This window comes from Nematolebias whitei, chromosome 23, assembly GCF_014905685.2.
Source record: "Nematolebias whitei isolate Nwh7 chromosome 23, NemWhi1, whole genome shotgun sequence".
In the NCBI taxonomy this organism is placed as follows: domain Eukaryota; kingdom Metazoa; phylum Chordata; class Actinopteri; order Cyprinodontiformes; family Rivulidae; genus Nematolebias; species Nematolebias whitei.
Window position 1 is genome coordinate 4,103,390 of NC_056520.1, and position 24,549 is coordinate 4,127,938.

At 40.0% G+C, this 24,549-nt stretch overlaps 1 protein-coding gene across 1 annotated transcript in view; it reads left to right on the plus strand.

The window, feature by feature from the left end:
- The window catches only part of LOC119428631 (transmembrane protein FAM155A), a 46,747-nt gene that overhangs the window by 20,705 nt on the left and 1,493 nt on the right, over positions 1-24,549 (plus strand). Inside the window, exon 2 of the mRNA XM_037696298.1 lies at positions 22,605-22,776. Coding sequence (XP_037552226.1) covers positions 22,605-22,776 — 172 coding nt within the window. The remainder of the gene's footprint in view (positions 1-22,604; positions 22,777-24,549) is intronic.

The following is a 24,549-nucleotide window of genomic DNA, read 5'->3' on the forward strand; positions in this document are numbered from 1 at the left end:
TATATGTATGTGTATATATATATATATATGTGTGTATATATGTATGTATATATATATATATATGTGTGTATATATGTATGTATATATATATATATATGTGTGTATATATATGTATGTGTATATATGTATGTATATATATATATATATGTGTATATATGTGTATATATGTATGTGTATATGTATATGTAAATATATGTATATGTATATGTATATATATGTATATGTATATATATGTATATGTATATATATATATATATATATATATGTATATATGTGTATATATGTATATGTATATATGTGTGTGTGTATAAAACAAAACTGCATTTTTTGGGGACTGTCTTGAACGGCAGGCACTTATTATTCTCCACCTGACAAGGGTTTCTTAACGTTATAGCTCACTCTTTTGACAACTTTAATGTGGCCCAAACCACAAATCTCATCTCAAAACGACCGGCTCATCTCTGTGATGTGTGCTATTACTTTTAACGCCGTTTTGAGTTACCATGGAGACGTAATTGGTGAACAACGATGCCATTTTTCTAATTCAAAACGTCTGCCAGAACTCTAAACTGGCCGCCACGTGGCAGTCCTCGTCTAAGTTTCACCAGGAACTTTCTAGTTCCCTTTAATATTTACTGCTTTTGTCTGGTTAAGTCTCTGTCCTTTCATTGCTGTGATGTCTTCTGATTAAAATGGGGAATAAAAGAGGACAAAGACTTCAAGGAAAGTATCACAAGACGACCAAAACAAAAGCCTAAAATGTCTCCGTAGCAAATCTAGCTGGAGTGCTTCCAAAGTTTTTATTTAACCGAGAAATAAAGAAAAAACTGAACTATTTTTTTCTGTAAAAACTGAATCATTTTGGTTTGAAGTTGTAATTAAACTTTTTTTAAAGCAGAAGGTTTTGTATATTATTCCCAGAATACGTTTTGTTTTTTACGCTTGTTTGAATCAAGTTAATTCCTTATTTAACGTAATGCACTGCCTGTAGCACTTTTCTCAAATGTTCGGTAAATTGTACGCAAACTTTCAGTTTGTATCGGTAAATTCGGCTCCACCAAAGCCTTTTTCTTTGATCTTTCCTTTTAACTTTTAATCTACAAGCAGGAATTTAAATAAACTTAAATACCCAGCTGAAGAATGTTGACATTTTAAACATTTTAAAAGCTTGGTTGAATAGTTTTATCAAATAATTTTAGGGCTAAATGAAATCTTAAATTTTAACCTTTAAAATTCTATTTTTATTTTTTCTCACTCCCAGTTTTCACGTTTTAGTTTATAATAAAACAATGCGGGATGGTGGGAGTGGTGGTGCAGAGGTTAGAGAAGGTGGACCTTGTTCCACTCCCGGTACTGACAACACCAAAATATGGGTGGGATAGGTGAGGCACCCACACCTGCCTCCACCCTCCATCTCCGCCGTGAGATCAGGTAGGTGCGTGTGACATCACCTTGTGCTGCCACTGCAGGAATCTTTGTCACTGGGTTGTCATACAAAAACCAGCGCCGTTTATATCGGTGAGTTATTTTGATGGAATGTCCGATATTCAACTTTAACGCTAATATCGACCGATACCATGCCGATAATATTGTGCATCCCTAATCCAAACTAAAGGTTCTTGCTTTGTTTTGGCGTGTTCCTTTTCTTCTGTGACGGTAAGCAAAAAGCTTCTTCTAGGTTTGCGGTGATCATCTGTGACAAACTTAATCATCGGATCACATTCACCGGACCTTGATGTCTGTATGAGCATAGCAAAGATCGATGATTTGAGGGAAGGTGATGGAAGCCATCTTTGTCAAACTCAAAGTCTTGGGTTTCGCTTTCCTAGTACGAACAATGCAAGTCTGAATCTAGACCCTAGTGACCCTCAGTTCTTGTTCAAGATATATTTTGCTAACAGACACGCATACGGTGCACATGCGTAGTCTAAAACTGTGCCATGAATTGTCTGGGTAGTAGTATAGAGTTGAAGATGGATAGCTAATGATCATTATACCTATTTACAGTTCTACTCACCTGATTGTGAAGCGGAGCATATTCAAGACCTCCATTCATCGTTTCTTTTCTGCCGTGTTCATCGTGGAGCTACAGTCTGTGTCCGACTGGGCTGGTTCAGTCAATACGTCCCTCTGCCTCGGTCGTGTATCCTGCAGTCTGCAGGCGCTGCGTAGATGGGGAACGTCCAGCCACAATGACCTCGGCCGTGTCTCGGAGCTCTAATCCAGATATAAGCGAATTCTAACCTACCGAGGTGAGAACTGCAGAGCTGGTTTTCCACCAGGTCAGATGCTGAGCAGGGTTTAGTCAACTCCACGTGAAACCCCAACTCTGGAAACAACTTTCTGTCTTGATAAGCTTGGCTTTGTTTTCCGGAGCAAGATAGATTTTCAATCAGCCGAATTGTTTCCCGTTTCATTGCTGACAACAAATCTTCCCATGCACATATACGATTTTCTCAAAATGTACAAACTACGGTTTTAGGGAAAAGACGGTCTGATTGAATCTGCTCATCACAAGCTGCCAAAGTATAGTCCTCTTGAAAAATGGAAGAAAAAAATCTTTGGGTTAAAGCTTTGAGACCATGATGTGTGCTCTGCAGGATGTTTCCACTTAAAAGGCTCAGGGTTTCTTGGAGACCATCAATACAATTGATGGAGGGTTAATCAAGGCATCGGATTTTATTTGTACTTTTTAAAGAGGCAGTTCTTGTAAAATAGGAATTTAAAAATGAGGAATGGCATTTTGTGTTTGATAAGTATGACGGGTTTCACATAAAAAGCAACTGTAGCCGGTCTCAAAAACTGGCCTCGCTCGACTTGGATATCGTGTCTAAAACGGTTCAAAACTGTAAACTTTCCAAAAAGTTACTACGTAGTGCAGTCGTCACAAACGGTTTCGTTTAGTTTACAAACGGCAACGTTTCCCAAAATTGTCTCACGTTTCTTTCACTTCCCCACGGAAACTGAATTGAAAAGGGTTTGAGACGGATTCCAAGAGGTCTGCGATTACTTTTTTTTTTTAAAGAGTTTTCAAAATTACAGCGACACTAAAACAAAGTACGAAGAAGACATTTAGAAACTCGCAAGTGTTTTGAGACATTCAGGAAACTTTGTCATGAATGTTCAAGGACCCCCTGCCCTAGTCGGAAAAAATCACGGGAGATGTGAGCGCCCTACAAAGGAAAGTAAACTAGGGGAAACACTGAACATTGCAATTTGTCGCCAACAGTTGCAACCCAGTGGGATACTGGCTTAAGATCTTAATTCTTTTTTGTCCCCCAACTTGGAGTGAAGAGACGGAAATGGAAATACCCTCCATCCAGCTGTGAATGTTGTGAGCATGATAACTTGGAAAAATAAGCCAGATACAGACTTCCATTTAGATGTGTGGCTACATCTAAGCCTAAGAAATGTTCCCTTTGAAAATTGGGTTGCCTGATCAAAGTCTACTAAACATATGTACTATTGAGTTGGAGAACTTGAAAAATAAGCAACGTGCCGATTTCCATTTAGGTGTGTGGCTGCATCTGAACGTAGCGAAGTTCCCTATCAACAATTGGGTTACCAGGTCAACATCTAGTCCAGAAAAACACTCTTTTAAAAAACTACAAACATTCACTATTCAAGTCTCGTAGCAACAGGGGACATCGGCATACCTCTTGTTCACCCTGTTTTTGTAGACAATTATTTCAAACTTACAAATAAAGATTTCATTGAAACTTCATGCTATCTAACTCGATGAGAATCCATCTTCCAGAGCGTCTGTATACAGTACGTTACATCACCAGAGAATGGGACGCAACAGGTCCGGACATCAATGCAGGAGGACAGACGCTTGTCTGTTTGCCTTTTCTGCCGGATTATCCGATGGTTGCATCAGTGACCACAGGCAGACACCGGGACTGTGTTGTAAGAACATCAAAGTCCTGTCTCCAACATATTGTCAGGGTTTATTGTGTCATGTTTTGTGGTATGAAAACCCCGTTTCATTTCTGGCCCATGTAGTCCGACGAAATAGGTCAGGTGACTCCTATTAACTTCAAAATTGCCCTATTGGGAGGTTCTCCATTGTGGGATCCTCACGCTGGTGTTTTGCACTCGGTACACTACACTGAAGAAAGAAAGTTCCTGTTATCAAACAAAGCAACTCAGCTGAGAATAGCCCAGGTAGTGTGAGCGACGCTCCCTGTTCTAACGGAGCAGTGATTTGTGCGTGTGGTAATGATCTGTGTCATTCAGCGTCTAACCGGGATCTCACTCTGCAGCTGACTCACATGCTTTTTATAGCCGTCGCTCTTGTCATTCCACTTTATGGCAGCCGTGTGCGTTTATGTGTGCGACGAGACCGTCCTGCTGGGAGGGAACCGAAGTGTTGATACTTCACAGCATGCGGTCTGTTAAAGTTTTTACAAACCAGGGAGCTTAAGTCAACACGTACGCGTCGCTTGGCTCTTGATTGGTGAGGTATAGAAACTGGGATGCACTCCTCCTGTGACTTTGTTTTCCCACGGTACCACGAAGTATACAATTAATTTACTCTGTCAACTTTTTTTTTTTTTGCACAAACTTGGCGAGTCTTGTCTATATTTAAATCTGGTGCTGACAGGTGTAATTCAAGTGTGCCTTAGTTCTTTCTGCATTCTATTCCCTTTTTATTCAATGATACATTGAAAGTTTCCCTTAAATTTAAAATACACATTTACTTTTTGTAAAACAAAAAAATACCAAATTTGTAAGAGAAATCAAAGGCATGGCATTCAGTGTTTCCCCTAGTTTACTTGCCTTGGCAGGGCACTCATCTTCCGTGATTTTTGGAAAATCACTGTGGGGGTGGTAGTGGTGGAGGTAGATAGAGACGGAGGCAGGTCTTGCATGCTGTTTTGAGGGGGACGGCTCAGTGTGAGGGGGGACGGCGCTACTTAGGGATGCACAATATTGGATTTTTGGCTGATATGTTAAAACTTATTTGGCTGATAACCGACGCCGATACCAATATGTTATATACGTTCCTTTGTCAACATAACTCTTGTTTAGGCTTATTTGCTACAAAAATTGTGTAAGAGCTGGTGACATATATTCAGTAACAGCCATATGATATGCATAGCACTTTAACTTATATTAAATGAAACGTGTTAAATGTTATTTATTAGCATTAGTCACCTGCGATGCTGTCTCACTTGTGGAGGCTTGTTCCAGGTTCCTATAGCTGCAGTGCAGGATCCTCTGCACTCCTGTGCATGAAGGACAACCTTTTATAAGTTCAAAGTTTTTGTCTATCCATTGTTAAGACTAATCATGCTAACGGGGCTAACACGATGTCCAAATGTCTATGGTAAAACTCACCCAACAAGTCGTGCTATCGGCTGTTAGCTTCTCAATGACGTCGGAAATGACGGCTTGTAACTCGGGTAACGTTACGTCGGAAAAATATCTCCAACTGGGGACGATGTAGCGAGGCTCAACGCAGTCCATTAAACTTAAGAATCCGACATCCTCACCAACGAAAAATAAAACTTCCACACCGCCGACATTTTGAATTTTCCTCTCCGCCATGGGATCAGGTAGGCGCGCATGACGTTTTTGTCTTGTGCTGCCGCTGCAGGCAAAAACAGTGCCTTTTATATCGGTGAGTTATTTTAATGGAATGGCCAATGTCCAATATTGAACTTTAACGCTAATATTGGTTGATACCATGCCGATAATATCGTGCATCCCAAGTACTGCTAGCTTTTTTTAGCTAGTGTATCTATTGCGTGCGGTTAGCTTGGCGTTACGTCAGTGCTGGCAGTTGTTGACAAGGGGTGGGGGGCTTGGTTCTGTTGACAGGGCGATGTTCCCTGCTTGTACAATGGCAGAGGAAACACTGGCGTACCTTGTGTCTGCCCTCTTTCATGCCAGAGTTTCAAACAAATATCATCTTACGTTGGGGAAATGGTGGAACTCTACGTGTTTTGGTCAAATCTTAAAAATTTTGCGACAGTTTGCTAGATCTCATGCTCAGAGTGTGTCAGTTGTCTGCTACTACCACATCAAATTTTAGCTTGATGTGTTAAATTGATGGAATTATTGCCATTTATGTGTTGGTTAAGCTCAATTAGCTGTGGCGGCCATGTTTATTTAAATTGACTCATTGGTTAATTCCTGGAAGTTTCATTGAAATTCGTCCAGTGATTCATTTGATATTTTGCTAACAGATAGACAAGGCTGTCTCCAAAAAGGCATTGCAAAACATCTAATCATAAGTCTTTCACACTGAGTAGCCCTCAGAGTATGTGTTGAGGATGACTCTCAGCTCCAGCCATATTTAGCTCTAAATCAGAAAAATTACTGAGTTTTAGGCACTTTATTAATTTCTAAGTTCAGTCAGCTGTGGCGGCCATCTTATCTTAGTTTAAGGTCAAAGGTTAATCAGTTTTAGATTTACAATGTTTGACTACTTTCTAATGGGTGCTATAAAATCCATCCAGTGGTTCATTAGATATTTTGATAACATGCAGAGTTGACTGAAATATTTATGGTATTAGCAAAGTTTAAAAAGGAACATTCTTTTGCAAGATTAGTTTGCGATCAAAATTTGGGTTGGAAATCGGCCTCAGCTACTACCTAGGCCTGTCACGATAGCAAATTTTGCTGGGCGATTGTCTCAGAAATTATTGCGATAAATGATATTGTTTGAAATTTGACAATAACTGGTAATTATTGTCAAATTTAAGAAGAAATGTTCGTTAATTTGTTTTGAGTGTAGTACCTTTTTTGGCCACCTGATGGCAGCATAAGACTGTTTGAACTGAAGGAAGGATAGTGAGAGAGCGAGCAGCGTGTCTCTTTAAGAAAAATGAGAGTGAGGCCCCTTGACGTGACACGGGCTTTCTCTCCTTCCTTTTCTTCGGTTCTCAAAATGGCGGACGCTCGGTGTGGTTTTAGCTCTTTAGCATAGCATTTGTCACACAAAGCTTTTAATAACAAAATCAGTAAACAAGTTCTCGGCTTCTTTTTACAGAGAATAAACGACATTTTACACGAAGGCACGGGTTTCAACCGTGATTTTGTAGCTTGGACAAGACGGAGGTGTTTTCCCCCGAGGTCGGCCTGTTAGCTTAGCTCGTAGCTTAGCTTCTCAGCTTAGCTGCTTTTAACAATCCAAAAACATGATTTTGGACGGTTAAAACGGATTTTAAAGAAAAGAGAAAGGGAGAGGACAGTGAAGAACACCAGAGTTGAGCCTTTTGTCTTCATTGGAAATAGAGACACGAAGAAACAATGAAGCTGATAAATTAAAACGAGGTCAATAATTTTCATTTATCATGCGATTAATTGATTTATTGTTTATCGCGACAGGCCTACTACTACCACACCAAATATTAGCTTAATTTCTGTAAAATGGACTGAGATATCACCATTTTGGGGTTTTCAAAGTATGATTAGTTGTGACAGCCATCTTGAATTGGGTTGATCAGTTGTAGCTGTATCTCTATTGTCAAAGTACATGCTCAATAATCCAGGTAAAAAAATCCAACAAAGTTAAGTCAGGTCCTCTGGATGGTTTCTTTTTTTTTGATGAAACGTTCGTCCTTCATCCAAAGGACTTCATCAGTCTGAGGAGCCACAACAGACTTAGTCCCATAAGTGGCTTACTCACATTTGATGGTGATAAGATGGTTTCTGGAGTCCGCCCTCTCTCCCGTCGACTCCTCTGAGGCAGCCATAGCCAAAGTGGTTCAAAACATCGAAGTTCATGCGCAATAATCCAGGTAAAAAAAAAAAAATCCAACAAAGTTAAGTGGGGTCTCATTATCTCTAATGATTAATTTCCAAGAGTTTCATTAGAATATATCCACTGGATCATGAGAGATTTTGCTAACAGACGGACACAGGTATAAACATTATTGCCCCTCCTGCCGATGTCAAGAAATATAATAACCACCCAACCACAAAGTCGCATAGCTGTGACAGCCATCTTGAATTGGACTGACTTTAGTATGTTCACGCACTGACTATCTTCTACGAGTTTTTATTAAAATCCCTCCAGTGGTTCATGAGATATTTTTCTAACAGGCAACAACAGTATTGACATGAACGGCTACTACCAAAGTTTTGAACAAAGATCTCATGCAAAGCGTAGTGCTTGGAGTATGTTTAGGATGATGCTCGGCTACTACTGGACCAAAGCTTAGCTCAATTTCTGTAGAATTGGCTGAGTCATAGAAACGTGCATTGGTTAAGGTCATTAGTTGAAGTGGCCATATTGATTTGAGGCGACTCCAAACCGTTGACAGTTGTTGATGTACATCCATTGATTAGTTCATGAAAGTTGTATTAAAACATGTCAAGTGGTTAATGAGATATTTTGCTAACAGCCACGGAGTTTACTTGAACTGGTGCCATTTAAAAAAAATAAAAACTGATTGCTCAGGTAAATCCTGGAGTATTCCTTGGGGATGCAGTGTGTCCCCTAGTTTACTTGCCTTGGCAGGGCTTTCATATCTTATGTGATTTTTTTTGTCTGTGGGGGCGGTCAGCTTGAGGGAGATGGAGCGCTACCTCCATTGTCGTAGCATTTAAGCTAGCGCGTCTGTATTATGCGCTGCTAGCTTAGCGCTACATCAGTGCCGGCAGTTGTCGGCGGGGGGTGGTGAGTTCAGTAGGCAAGGCACCCTGCTTGTATAATAGAAGGGGAAACACTAGAATGACTCTCAGCTACTACCACACCAGATTTTAGCTCAGTATCAGTAAATATCGTATCGTATCATTCTTTTCTTTCCTAATGTTGCTTAGTTGTGGTAGCCATCTTGAAATGGATCGAGTCCAGAAGGCTGTCGGTTGCAGATGTCCATCCAGTGATTAGTGTCTGGGAGTTTCACTAAAGTCCGTCCAGTGGTTCATGAAATATTATGCTAACAGACAAATGAACGCTCATAGGTAAAAAAAAAAAACATTATCATACTGAAGCAAACCCACATCAGCCCCTGCGTACCCCTCGTGAGTAGAAGTGTATCTTTTACAGATATAATGTTCGAGTAGTCTTGTCAAACTGGTGCAAAGAATACGTCTTGAAAACGGAACACGAGATTATTATCTTTGATGCTCGCAGCCTAAAATTAACTTTACCTTCCCAAGAGGTTTCACGTTTCTTCTGGTAACTTTCACACTCTGAAGTTGCATTTCAGTTCTAATTAAAGACGCAGTTCTAAATAAATTTAAACGTGGCTCACAAGTAATGGAACTGACATGCAGTGTGTTTTTGTAGGTAAATGTGGGAGGGCGGCGGCTTGAAATACATTTTAATTTGACTCAAGTGGGAAATGGATAACACTATGGCAGAATGGTACAAAAGGCTTGTAAATTAAACTAGAGAAACTGCATTCCCTGCGAAAACGCAGAAGAACTTGCTGAAAAACTGCTGAAATGTAGCTGAAATTAAACAACATGCCTAAATTATCAGAAGAAAGCAGAAAAAAATATTAGCTGAATGAGCTTTAAATAAGCAGACATGAGCACAAAATTAGGGAATTAACTAAAATTATTTGAAATTAGCAACGACAAAAAACAGCTGAAAAGGCAGAAAGAAACTTAACCTACCAGAAGAAAGTGGAAATGAACTCGAAGAATGTGAAATTAGCTGAAAAAGCTTAGAACAGCTAAATAGCAGCTAAAATAGCAGGAAAAAGCTGATACTAGCAGAAAAAACCTGAAAGGTGCACAACAAGCTGAAATTAACAAAAAATAAGTTATAGTAGTTATAATAATTAGCCTGAAAGTAGCAGAAATTACCAATAAAAGCTTGAATTTATCTGAAAACAGCTGAAATGAGCTAAAAATGCTAAAAAGGTAGCTGAAAAGTTAGAACAAGCTTAAATTAGCAGAAGAGAGCAGAAAGAAAATGTTTGCCCAATTAGTCTGAAAGAAGCAGAAATTAGCAGAAAAAAGTTGAAATTAGCAAAAACAGCTGAAAAGTAGCTGAAAAGCAGAAATGAGCTTAAATTATCATAAGGAAGTGGAGGGAGCACATTTTTGCTGAATTGGGCTGAAAAAAGCGGAAATAGGTGCAACAAATATGGAAATAGCTGAAAAATATAAAATTAACATCAAAACAGCTAAATAGTAGCTAAAATAGCAGGAAAAGCTGATACTAGCAGAAAAAACCTGAAAGGAGCGCAACAAGCTGAAATTAGCTAAAAGACGTTACAGTTCTTAGCCTGAAAGGAGCAGAAATTACCAAGAAAAACTTGAATTTATCTGATAACAGCTGAAATTAGCTAAAAATGCTAAGAGTAGCTGAAAAGTTAGAACAAGCTTAAATTAGCAGAAGAAAGCAGAAAGAAAATGTTTGCCCAGTTAGTCTGAAAGAAGCAGAAATTAGCAGAAAAAAGTAGAAATTATCTGAAAAAGTTGAAATTAGCAAAAACAGCTGAAAAGTAGCTAAAAAGCAGAAATAAGCTTAAATTATCAGAAGGAAGTGGAGGGAGCACATTTTTGCTGAATTGGGCTGAAAAAAGTGGAAATGAGTGCAAAAAATATGGAATTAGCTGAAAAATATAAAATTAACATCAAAACAGCTAAATAGTAGCTAAAATAGCAGGAAAGGCTGATAATAGCAGAAAAAAAACCTGAAAGGAGCGCAACAAGCTGAAATGAGCTAAAAGACGTTACAGTTCTTAGCCTGAAAGTAGCAGAAATTACCAAGAAAAAGTTGAATTTATCTGATAACAGCTGAAATTAGCTAAAAATGCTAAAAGGGTATCTGAAAAGTTAGAACAAGCTTAAATTCCCAGAAGAAAGTGGAGAGAGCACATTTTTGCTGAAAAAAATTGAAATGAGTGCAAAAAATGTGGAACTGGCTAAAAAAGGTAAAATTAGCATAAAACTGCTAAATAGTTGCTGAAATAGCCGAAAATGCTGAAACTTGTACCATACAAGCGGGGCGCTGCACCCCGTCAACAGAACCGTGCACCCGCCTACCGAACAACCCCCCTGTCGACAACATTCTGTACTGATGTAGCACGGGGCGCGATACAAACGTGCTAGCAAAAATGCTACTGACGTACCGCTGCGCGCCCCCTCCCCCCACGATAAAACCTGGCAGCAATGTAGCGCTAAGCTAGCAAGCGGGCAACACGGACGTGATTGTCCCGTCCTCCTCCACCCCTTTGTCGATAAAACTGTTCAAGGGGGGAAACGCTGAACAGCATGACTTTGTAGTGAAGATTGTGCTGAACTGTCCGACCTTTGTGTAGAAAAATCTGAGCAAGTCCCAGGACTGTTGAAAAACTGGTCCCCACCAGTTCCTCCACATCTACAGACTGTGGGTGAAGAGGAGGGGATGCTTCGTGGTGGCACTCTCTTTTCTTGCAACAATGTGAGCGTTTTAAAACCAATCGGCGACAGAACCACAAGTTTCTGTGGAGTACTACACAGAAATTGTCGGACATCTCCCCTTCTAAAACCACGTCACACAACTGAGCCGAAACGCCGACGAACCCTTTAATATATCGGCCGTTTCGGCTCTGTACTACCTGGCTTAGATGTGTAACAGCAGTGGGTTGACTTCCTCCTCCGTCCATTCATAAAGCGCACACAGATGGGAAGAAGCTCTCTCAAACTCAGCTCAAAGTGTTTTGTGAAAGAGACGAATAACAATACCCGCATCATGTGTTCTTACATCAGCAGAGTTTGGTAAAAACATTTGAACAAACCGGAAATTTCACATCCAACGCCTACGCGGTTACACATAACTGGACAGAAGGCAACAGAGACGCACTGATTCTTCCATAAAAGAAACAAAAAACGACAAATAAAAAAAAATTAAAAAAATGAGCACGTTGTTTTTCTGCGATGTCAAACGGAACCGGTCTAATTAATTTTAACGAGTTTTACTTGACAGAAGTCTCTGACTCGTCTTTTTTCAGTCTTTAAGGCTGAGAAACGAAGAAGTAATCTGATTTTGTCAAACCTTTAAAAAATGACGTGATCTCAAGTTCAAGCAAACTTTATTGTCATTACATCACATGTGGTGCATGAGGTGGAAAAAATTATGCACAGGGTCCCAGTTTCACCGAAAAATGGCAAATATAAAGTATCAAAAGAAACCGTAGATAAGGATCTAAGATATACGCTAAACACTAATAATGTAAAAGAGTACGGCATAACAACAGCAGCCCGACATTATCTGGCAGAGCTCAAAGTATGCACTAGGAATAACTCTACTACTACTAGGCCTGTCACGATAACAAATTTTGCAGGGCGATTAATTGTCTCGGAAATTATTGCGATAAACGATAATATTGTTTGAAATTTGACAGTAATTATTGTCAAATTGAAGAAGAAACGTTGGTTAATTTGTTTTGTGTGTAGTACCTTTTTTGATCCCTGGATGGCAGTATAAGACAGAAATGAAGGATGGATAGCGAGGGAGCGAGCGGCGTGTCTCTTTAAGAAAAATGGGAGGGAGGCCCCTTGACGTGACATGGGCTGTCTCTCCTTCCTGTTTTTCGGTTCTCAAATCGGCGGACGCTCCGTGTGGTTTGAGCTCTTTAGCATAGCATTTTTCAAGTTCGCCGCTTCTTTTTGCAGAGAAAAACGACTTTTTACACAAAGGCACGGGTTTCAACCGTGAATTTTGGAGCTTCGACATGACGGAGGTTTTTTCCCCCTCGAGGTCGGACTGTTAGCTTAGCTCGTAGCTTAGCTTCTAAGCTTAGCTGCTTTTAACGATCCGAAAACGCAATTTTTGACGGTTTAAACAGATTTTAAAGAGAAAGGGATGGGTCAGTGAAGAGCAGCGGAGTTGAACCTTTTGTCTTCCGGTGTCTTCAGTAGAAAGAGACGCAAAGAAACGATAAAGCCGATAAATGAAAACGAGGTCGATAATTTTCATTTATCATGCGATTAATTGATTTATTGTTTATCGCGACAGGTCTAATTGTACGTACAGTTTTCAGAGCACCGCCTCCCATCCAGACTGTATCTTCCACAGCTTATTTCAGAAAGCCTCTGCTAAACCGTGTACTGTATTCATTACAACAGCATGGCTTTGAAGAAGCTGAGTCCGGGCGTGACGTTCAGATCTCTCGTTGTTCGAACGGCTTTGATGCATCGTTAACTTTTTATCCCGTAGCGTCCCGATCACGTGAGTAACGTTAGAGTCAGAATGCTTTATTGTCATTGCACAGTTAAGGACAGCGAAATTATGTTCCATACACATCGTCAGCTATTAAAGTTAACAACCGTGTATCTTGTACAATCTTGTGTTAAAAAAACGCAAAAGAGCGCGAGTCCACGAACATTAAACCGAAAGTACTTTAAATATAAAATCAGCGTTAGACAAAGTGCATTTTTTTTAAATGAAAATAGTGTGCGAACGCTGATCGACTTGCGACTTTGCTAAAATTTGTTAAAGAACGCAATTTTTTTAAATAATCAGAAGCTAAAATTAGCTAAACAGAAGCTAAAGAAATTAAAGTTAGCAGAACAAAAGCCAAATCACTGCAAAGCAGTGGCTAAAAGTTGTTAAAAATCGTGCGAATTTGCTAAAACGAGTGTAAATTGCTGAATTTAGTTTAAAAGTGGCTTAAAGCTAAAGCCAGCTGAATAGTATCTAAAGGTTGAGCTGAACAAAGCTGTAGCTAAAAGCTTCAAATGAAACGAGTCTGCTGAAGATTTCAAAATGTAACATTTTATAAAAATCTCAGTGCAGTTCTACGAGGGCAAGATCAATCAAAGATAATGAGTTGGGGTTAATAATCAGAAAATTAAGCAAACAAAACAAGTTATTGCCATGAATTCCTGAGCAAGTTCAACACTTTAATCCCTGAAGGCCGAAGTAGCTGGAAGTATGCAGAAGTAGTTTGTAAAAGACCCCCCCCCCCTCCAGCTACAGAAATGTATTGCATCATCGCTGTGGTGACAGTCACATGCCGGGACTGTTGATTTCAGCGCACGAGCGTTTGAACCCTAATGTCCACGTTGGTTTTAGAACGGGAAAGATTTGTTGGGAAGCTGTAAAGACCCAACGCGGGCTTCAAAAACCCGCTCATGCCGAGGTTCAGCTACCGCCACGTCAATACCGAGCTGGAGTGCGTCGAGGTGGGGGGGTTGACGCTCCGGCGGCACCACGTCTGCGGCTGTTTGGAGCTGCGTGGCGATGGAGGCTTCCCGAGTGCCGCCTTCCCATTCACACTGATCACACGTTAGGGCTGATCAGATCAGAGTCCAGGCCTGCTTCCTGACTAACTCCATTTGCTCCCGCACACTTCCCTTTTCACGCTGGGCGCGCGCGCGCACGTTGACACGCGGCTACGTCCGCCGCCGGCGAGCGGGGCAGTACCCATTGAGCTTTAATAAAAAGCAGAAAAAGCCGTTGCCTTGGCAACTGCCGGCACACATCTTCAGGAGGACCCAGATTCCCTCTCTCGCTGCAGTCGTATTGTTTTGGCTCCCTCTTGATAGCCGCGGCGTCCCTCGGGTGGAACATCTGAGAGAATTGATGCAGAATCAGAATTAGACGGAGCCCCCACCCCTCTAAAATAATAAATAAAAACACCACCTCTGCTCAACTCTAAATCTTCCATTTAACTCCACAGACAGGAGGAATGATAATAACACAACTGCAATTAATCATCATACGCTACACGTATACCATATGTGTCAAACTCAAGGCCCGGGGGCCAAATGTGGCCCTTGTTGACGTCTTATCTGGCCCCCAGGACGCTATTTTAAATGTAAAATACTTTTATCACTTGAATTATTTCAGTAATCTTTGATGATGGTGTCAAAAGTGCAACAGAGAACGTCAAACGAGACCAATCAAACTCTTTTTGAGGAACCTGCGACCAAGAAAAGATGTTTGGTTCATGTGGATTCTGAAACTGGCCCTTAGTTTGAAAAAGGTTTTAATTTTGGCCCCTTTTGTAAATGGGTTTGACACCCCTGACATATTTGTTGAAAGAAATGTTTTGTTAGAAAAAAGTTACAAAAGCAATAATAAATATGCCTATTTGTGACAAAACCAAACATTATGCATTGTACACATCAAACTATTCATTATAAAATGTATTTACCTACAGTTTGAGTCCCCCCATCCCAAAAATGGAAGTTTTCTATCCAAAAATATTTGGTATTAAGAACTAAACCCTTCACTTTACGATACAGAAAGTAGAAAGCGGTCTAAGGAGACTTGGCCTAAGTGTGTTGAGGCCAAGACCAGAGCCTACAGATTGATATTTGTGATCTTTGGACCATAAGGAATAAAGTTTTAAGTTGTGGTGACCATTAAAGCCACGTGGTCTCTGGAGTATCATGGAAAATCATTGTTAGACCTGTCGCGATAAACCATAAATCAATTAATCGCATGATAAATGAAAATCATCGACGTCGTTTTCATTTATCGGCGTTATCGTTTCTTCGTGTCTCTCTCTTTCTACTGAAGACACCAGATGACAAAAGGTTCTACTCCGGTGTCCTTCACTGACTCCTCCCTTTCTCTTTAAAATCTGTTTAAACCATCAAAAATTGCGTTTTCATCTTGTCGAAGCTCCAAAATTTATAATTGAAACCCGTGCCTTGTTGTAAAAAATTGTTTTTCTCTGCAAAAATGAGCTGAGAACTTGTTTACTGATTTTTTTTTTACTAAAGGCTTTGTGTGAAAAATGCTAAAGAGCTCAAACCACACCGAGCGTCCGCCATTTTGAGAACCGAAAAAAGGAGAGACAGCCCATGTCACGTCAATGGGCCTCCCTCCCATTTTTCTTAGAGACACGCCGCTCGCTCCCTCACTATCCATCCTTCGATTCAAACAGTCTTATACTGCCGTCCGGTGGTCAAAAAAGGTACTACACACAAAACAAATTAACCAAAATTTCTTCTTAAATTTTACAATAATTACTAATTCTTGTCAAATTTCAAACAATATTATCGTTTATCGCAATAATTTCTGAGACAATTAATCGCCCAGCAAAATTTGTTATCGTGACAGGTCTAATCATTGTTAGTGATGCAAGATATTGGATTTTTGGGCAATATCCGATATGCCGATATTTTAAAACTTATTCGGCCAATAACCGATGCCAATACCAATATTTTATATACTTTCCTTTGTCAGAACATAGTCCTCTTATTTAGGCTTATTTGCTACAAAAATTGTGCAACAGCTGTAAGAGGTGGTGACATATATTCAGTAACAGCCATATGATATGTATAGCTCTTTAACTTATATTAAATAAAGAGTTAAATGTTATTTATTAGCATTAGTCACCAGTGATGCTGTCTCACTTGTGGAGGCTTGTTCCAGGTTCCTATAGCTGCAGTGTGGGATCCTCTGCACTCCTGTGCATGAAGGACACACTTTTTAAGTTCAAAGTTTTTGTCTATCCATTGTGTCGTAAGACTAATCATGCTAACGGGGCTAACACGACGTCCAAATGTCTGTGGTAAAACTCACCCAACAAGTCGTGCTATCGGCTATTAGCTTCTCAATGACGTCGGAAATGACGGCTTGTAACTCGGGTAACATTACGTTGGAAAAATATCTCCGACTGGGGACGATGTAGCGAGGCTCAACGTAGTCCATAAATCTTCGGAATCTGACATCCTCTCCAACGAAAAATAAAACTTCCACACCGTCGACATTTTGAATATTCCTCTCCACCGTGAGCTCGGGTAGGCGCACATGACATCATCACGTTGCGCTGCCGCTGCAGGCAAAAACGGCGCCTTTTGTATTGGCGAGTTATTTAATGGAATGGCCGATGTCCGATATTGAAATTTAACGTTGATATTGGCCGATACCATGCCAATAATATAGTGCATCCCTAATCGTTGTAACAAATTTCACCACTGCTGGGTTTTCAAACTCTCAATTTAATATCATATTGGAGTTCCCTAACCCCTGAATGTGTAAAACTGGTACAATTAATTAAAATATGTTTTGTTTTCCATTATAAGATGTTAATTTAAATGGTGTACCACAAGGCTCAGTCTTAGGACCCACTCTCTTTACAATCTACATAAGTAATGTAGGTCAGATCATTTCTGGCACATCCTTAGATTTCTATGCTGATGATACAGTTGTTTATTGTTGAGCTAAAACAATTGCTACGGTTTTCCAGCTTTTACAGTCTGCGTTAGACATCATTCAGTCTCAAATTGGTGCTACTGCTAAATGCTGATAAAACCAAATGGATGTTGTTTTCAAACAAGAAGTTGGTACCAGCAGTCCTTCTTATCTATGAATGGTGTTTCTACTGAGTTTAATTCTTACAAATACTTGGGAATCTTGGTCAATGCACATCTCTTTTAAGCCTCATGTCGAAAACTTGATAAAGAACTCCCCAAAAACTCTGAAAAGAGTGAAATTGATCCGAGTGATTTTTACGTCTTTGGCCTCTCCTTTGTGCATTCAGCTTCAACAAGCCCACAGCTGCCAAAAACAGAGGATCATGGGAATTAATCTGGTGTGATTCATCCAAATAGCCAGTTTACAACCTAACAACCTCGTCTCTTGGCTTGTTTCTTCTTCAGAAGTCTGAAAGCATCAATCCCTAAAACTGCACAAGTCCAACATGTAGGGCTAGATGGATTTGATTGTGCCAAACAAACTGCTGTCTCATTATCATTCTCATCACCATCACCCTAATCAGATTACACTAATTATTATAATTGTCTGTGCAGTGTTTATCTTTGTTTGCTGGAATAAACAGGAAACGCATCAGAAACCCACATGGGGGTTTGGTGGAAGAGTTGAAAAATTTACATGGGTGTAATTTATCCAAACATATTTAAAAAAAAAAAGAAATTACATAGAACTCTCCCACCTTTAAATTATAGATGTTCCTCGGTGGTTAAAAAATGGGTGATAATTCACAGTTTGTAACTTGTTTTTTGGCATCACATCCTTCGCTTCTTGTGTAGACGTTTCTGTTTTTGGTCATCGTTGGTCATCACCCGAAAGAACGAGATCCTGGATACAAGTGGCCGAAATGGGCTTCCTTTGCAAAGCAGCTGGGCTTAGACTTAGAGATAGGATGAGGAGCTCCGTCATCCAGAGGGAGCTCGGAGTAGAGCCGCTGCTCCTCCGCATTGAAAGGAGTCCGTTGAGGTGGTTTGGACGTCTGATTAGGATGACTCCTGGATGCTTCCCTTTAGAGGTTCTCCAGGCACGTCCCACTGGTAGGAGGCCCCAGGGAAGACCCAGAAGTCGCTGGAAGGATAATGTATCTTCTCTGGCCTGGGAATGCCTCAGGGTCCCCCAGAACGAGCTGAAAAGTGTCGCTGGTGAGGGAGATATCTGGGTTTCCGTCCTGAACCAGTTACCTCCACGACTCAATTATGGATAAGCAGTAGAGGATCGATAGATGGGATGGATCAATCCTTCTTCATTTCATATTATTTCCTTGCTCCACCTGTAAGCTTTGAAGCTGCAAAGAGCATATTCCATTGCGACATGGGACATGGCTTTACAAAGCACCGCCGATTGTCCTCGATTTCTGATACTTGAACACGCGACAGTTTTGTCATATGTACAGTATAAAATGTTAGATTTTACATATGTAACCTATGCTGGCAAAATCAGAATGACTACAAGCTGCAGTACAAAGTCAGTGAAATTACACTGCCTGGCCAAAAAAAAAAAAAAAAGTCATCACCTGGATTTAACTAAGCAAATTAGGTACGAGCCTCCTGTTGGATAATTACTGCATGGGTGATTATGTTTCAGCTGCAACAAGTTATTTAACCCCAACTGGTGCAACGAGTTGCTTCTCATTTCTTAAACAACCATGTGGAAAGACTCATGGCGTGGTCGTGGAAAAGATGTCCGTCTGTTTGAGAAGGGTCAAATCATTGGTATCGAGCAGAGAAAACATCTAAGGAGATTGTAGAAACTACTAAAACTGGGTTAAGAACTGTCCAACGCATTATTAAAAACTGGACGGATAGTGGGGACCCATCGTCTTCGAGGAAGAAATGTGGCCGGAAAAAAATCCTGAATGATCGTGATTGGTGATCACTTAAACGTTTGGTGAAATCAAATGGAAGAAAAACACCAGCAGCACTCAGGTCTATGTTTAATAGTGAAAGAACATTTCCACATGCACAATGTGAAGGGAACTCAAGGAACTGGGACTGAACAGCTGCGTAGCCTTAAGAGAACCACTAACCAGTGAGGCTAACAGGGAAAAAAAAGGCTTCAATTTGTTAGGGAGCATAAAGATTGGACTCTGGAGCAATGGAAGAAGGTCTGATGAGTCTAGATTGACCCTGTTCCAGAGTGATGGACGCATCAGGGTAAGAAGAGAGGCAGGTGAAGTGATGCACCCATCATGTCTGGTGTCTAGTCACCAGTGAAAGATCTTGGTGAAAAATTAATGCAACTCTGGATGGAAATAGATCTTGTGACGTTGCAGAAGCTTCTAGAAACAATGCCACAGTGAATGCATGATGTGATCAAAGCTAAAGGTGGTCCAACGAAATATTAGTGTGTGACCTTTTCTTTTGGTGGTGACTTTTTTTTGCCTAGGCAGTGTATTTATTTGTTGTAATTGAAAAATGTATAAAAACGAGTCCACAAAACACCATCTAGCAACACTAGTAACCAACATAGCATATAATCTTCCTAATCTAACAGATGTCTTCAGAAATAATTACTATAATTTCTTCTGAAAGTGACCGTTTTTGTTTTGCCTATTAGTAGTACCAGGAAATCCCTTCGTATAACGTATGGCATCATTGTGGAGGTTAAAGGTTCCCCCTTTTAAATATTATCTGGACTTTCCGGCAACGTCTTTCAAACTGGAACAAATTGTGTAACATTTTGAAACTAAGATGGAAAATTTGAACATAATAACTCATTATTGGAAATTTCCTTGTTGTGACTCAGTTTTCCATCACTGGTCACCTATGTTGTTTTTAGGATTCTACAGGAAGAATGACAATAATACAACTGCATTTAATCATAATACACTACACTATACTGTACTTCACATTTGTTGAAACAAATCTTTTGTTAGAAAAAAGTTACAAAAGCAAATGAATATGCCTATTTATGATAAAACCAAACATTATGCATTGTACACACCAAGCTATACATTAGAATTTTTTGCCAAATAAATATTTTTACTTGAGAAAATACCTACATTTTGAGATTTTTTTTTTCACCCCAAAAACTGCTCATATTTATTAGTTTGGAAGTTTTCTTCTACCCAAAAGTATGTGATATTAATAACTAAAACCCTTCACAGTACGATACAAAAAGTAGAACATGGTCCAATGGGATTTGGCCTATACATGTTGAGGCCAAGACCAGAACATAAAGATTGATACTAGTGATCTTTGGACTATAAGCAGTAAAGCTTTAAGTTTTTGTGACCGTTATCCACATGGGCTCTGGAGTATCACGGAAAATCATTGAAACAAATTTCACAACAGCCAAGTTTTCAAACTCTGTTTAATATCATATTGGAGTTCCCTAACCCCTGGATGTGTAAAGCTGGTACATTTTATTAAAAATGTTTTGTTTTTCATCATAAGACGTTAATTTAAATGGTGTACCACAAGACTCAGTCTTAGGACACCCTCTCTTTACAATCTACATAAGTAATGTAGGTCAGATCATTCCTGACGCGTCCTTACATTTCTATGCTGACGATACAGTTGTTTATTGTCTAGCTATATCAGTTGCTATGGTTTTCCAGCTTTTACAGTCTGCATTCCACATCATTCAGTCACACTTGTTCGGTCTCAAACTGGTGCTAAAAGCTGATAAAAACCAAAGGGATGTTGTTTTCAAACAGGTAGTTGGTACTAGCAGTCCTTCTATCTTATCTACAAATAGTGTTCCTAGCTGCATGGATTGTTTAGTAGTCCTCTAGACTAGTCCAAAGGACTAGAGGACTACTAAACAATCCATGCTGCTCACTCTGGTATCTGCCTCACTGAAGCTCCCACAGCAGCAATGGAGAAAGACAGACCCCTCTCCCTCCTTTCTCTTTATGAGGCTGTGTGTCACAGCAAAGCAGAGACTCACAACAGGTTTGTGTCTCTGCTCTGTTATGACGGCCTCAGAAAGAGAAAGGAGGGGCCCCCTCAATGATCACTGAGCGGGCCAGGCCACCGGGAAATGTCATGGTGCTCCCAATGGCCAGTCCGCCCCATAGCACAATGCTCTGGTTTCCGCCAATCGTGTGCCGTGTACAATCTTGCGTTGAAAACCCGCAAAAGAGGGAGTCCGCGAAAGTCGAACCGCGATGTATCGAGGGACTTCCGTACCTGTTAAACATTAACGTTTATTGTAAACCATATTCCTGGTGTTAGCTGTTAGCTTAGCTGTATTGTTAAGAATTATCTTACATATCTGCAAACATTAGCTAAACGTGAGCATTTTAACAGTAAACAATTCAGCTGTTAATTTGTGCTAGCAGTTGAGTGCTAGTGTTGAGAATTAGCCTAATGTGGTTGACATATACTCACTAAATATTTATATTGTCATAATGAACATCTTCTGCACCATAATAGTGTGTTTTTGTATTTATTGTTATTTACAGAATCGGCAACGTTGTAAATAATCTTTTAGTGTTTTTTTTTCCTATCTACACAACGTAAACATTGCATTACTGTTGATTATATTTACAGGCTCTGACTTGTGTAGGTGCATTTGTCCAACACTTGTATGATTATTATTTAGTTTGTTTTAAAAACAAGTGTTTGTTGGCTCATATGGCTGCAGCGCTGCGAGTTATACAATTCGTTATTGTTTACAGTCGAACCATGTTGTGCAGCTGAACATTAAAAAGTGCAGAGAGAAACAGCTAAAATTCAGGGTAATTCCAGACTTGGATTTGGCCTTCGTTTGAGTTTCTCTAAGCTTTCTGATCCCGAAGCTTTGATGATTACATGTCACCATCTGTCTCCGTGCACAGATAAGTCTCTGCATTCGTTTGGACTTCCTGTCTCTCAAGCGTTTACAGCAAACTTTACTTGGAAGAAGGCACGAGTTTGGTCAACTTGGCTTTGAATGTCACTGATGTACCACAGACAAACAGATGAGGAAGAAAACTCACGTTTGATAAGCAAAGCATTTAGCTTTTTTTAAATGTATTTATTTCATAAAGGGGCAATGCATATTAGTCCACATGAATACATCACCTGCTTATGCCAGATTTATCCAGAGAGGCTAATGTTCATCTGTAGTCCCCTAGCAGGTTGATGTGAGAGATTAAAATTTTTAATTTTTAACACGACTGGCAGTATTCTTACTCGTCTCTCTTCCATTACCTGATTTAAAAACTGGTGTAATCACTGCGGTTTTCCACGCTGTAGGAAAGACTCCCTCCTTACAATTTATAATTCTACAGAGAGAAGGAAGTACGGCCTCTATTTGATTTTAAGGATATAGTATCCATCTTCTAGATGTCCTTTGCCCTTGATGATTTTAAGTTTACATCAAGTAGTGGGTAGTCATGTCAAAACGTCTACCGTTTAAAGCTCCTGTATGAATCCAAAACTAACACGAGGAGGCCTAAGACCCGGCAAAGACAAAGAACTTCAGCAGTCTTCAAAAGGATCATGAATCTGCATCTATTTATGTCATCTTCTCTCCTCTTCCTCCTCCCTAGGTGGCCTACAAGCCCTGGCTCTGTGCTCAGTATTTCCCCACCATCCAGCAGTCGTGTCCGAGGAAGATACCGTGCCACCAGTACTGCCTGGAGGTCCAGCAGAGCTGTCCGTTCATCCTGCCCGACAACGACGACCTGATCCACGGTGGAAACCCCAGCTTCATCTGCACAGGTTAACACCGAGGCCCGGTGCCGCTTCCTCCCTTAGGGTAGATGAAGACGGGCTGCGTGTGTGTGGGCGTTTCATCGGCCTTGTGTTCTGTTCTTCAGCTGAATCTCCCCCCTACACACACACACATAAAAATTTCCAATTGTGAATACCATTTTATAAAAGGATGCAGAAAATTAATTAATTCATTCAATAACTTCCAGAAAAACAGTTCGGGGTGTCTGAAGGAGTTCTGATGACATCTAGTGGCCTGTTTGAGCACTGCAGCATCACACATTCAAGGACTATTTAAAAAAAAAATGCAGCAATAAATTCAATTCTCGATCGTTTATTTGTATTAGAGTTCACGCGGTTTGATCTGTTGATTGCCTTTGAAACATCTGGGTGTGATCGATGAGGTTATTCTGCTTGTTAATAGATGGATCAGGCACAATTTGAGGATTAATGTCCCCGATGCTGACGCTGCAAATAATTGGAACAAATGCCAACAGCTGATTTAAGTGTTGCAGAGCTGCAGCTGTTGGTGACTAGCTCTCATGACGTAGTCTCCAAAATGGTTTTTTTTGGCGGGGTGGGGGTTCAATTCCCCCACAGACTCACAAAGAATTGCAGTGTTGGATTTTAAACATGTTCAAAACAGAAAAGTGAGACACGTTTTCTCTCGAAATAGTTGCAGAGTCGTTGCATGCGTCTCTAACTTGTCTCGGTTTTGTCGCAGGAACTCCAACCTTTGCAGGGACTAAATATAATCAGCTCTACTTTAGGCCGTAAAAGTCTTAAATGTGTTTATATTTTCAATTTTAGGTCTTGACATTAATTGAGTTACCTCCTCGTAAGCACATTCAGTGCTTCGGTCATGAACTTTATTTCTTTAATGTTCTGTCGACATTCAGTCCTGTTGGTTGAGGATTTCAGATTTTCTTTTCCGCTGCAACAAAACTTAACGACCCATCCTGCAGAAGCTCCGTCAACAGGAACTAACTGACCGACATTCAGCCCTCCGCCCTCTACAATGTGGCACAATGTGGGCGGAGTTAGATGACACAATAATGTGCGCGGCCGAGAATACAGTTTGCTGATCGCAAACGCTCGGCTTCAGTGAGACCGCAACTAAAAGTGTTATTTTCTTGTCACGTTTAGTCCAGAACAGAACATGAGAGAAGAAATCGCTTATCGTTGCATTGACATCAGTTGAACGATCTCTTTAAGTTGTGCAACTCCAGTCAAAATGCGTGTACCTCCGAATGATTTACGTGGTAAAATTAACACGAAAAACACGAGCATTACTGTGAAACTGCAACCTATGAAGCACCGTTAGAATACAAGTTGTTGATGGTTGCATTGTCTCATTGGATTATCAAATAAGCTCAAAACATCTATTGGATTGTGAATATTTTTTCCATTTGTGGTCAGTTTTTAAAGAAAAATCAATCTATTAATTGCTCAATTTAAAGGACAATTAATCCTATATCCTGGTTTCTTGATATGTTTTGTACTGACGTCACACCAACAAGTTCAAGGCTAATTCGTCTCCTACTTGAGACTAAAGCTGATACATTCATCTTGCACTGTACAAAGTTATGAATTATAACAGCAGTGATGAACTGTTAGGTCTGACACCTCCTGGAAATCAAAGTATTTCTCTAATGTTTCTAAAAAAAAGATAAAAAGACTAATTTTGTCTGAGGAAACAAATCTATCTAGCTATGATATAGCTACGGTATTATGGTATAGCTATGGTATTATACATAGCTATGGCATTATAGTATAGTATAG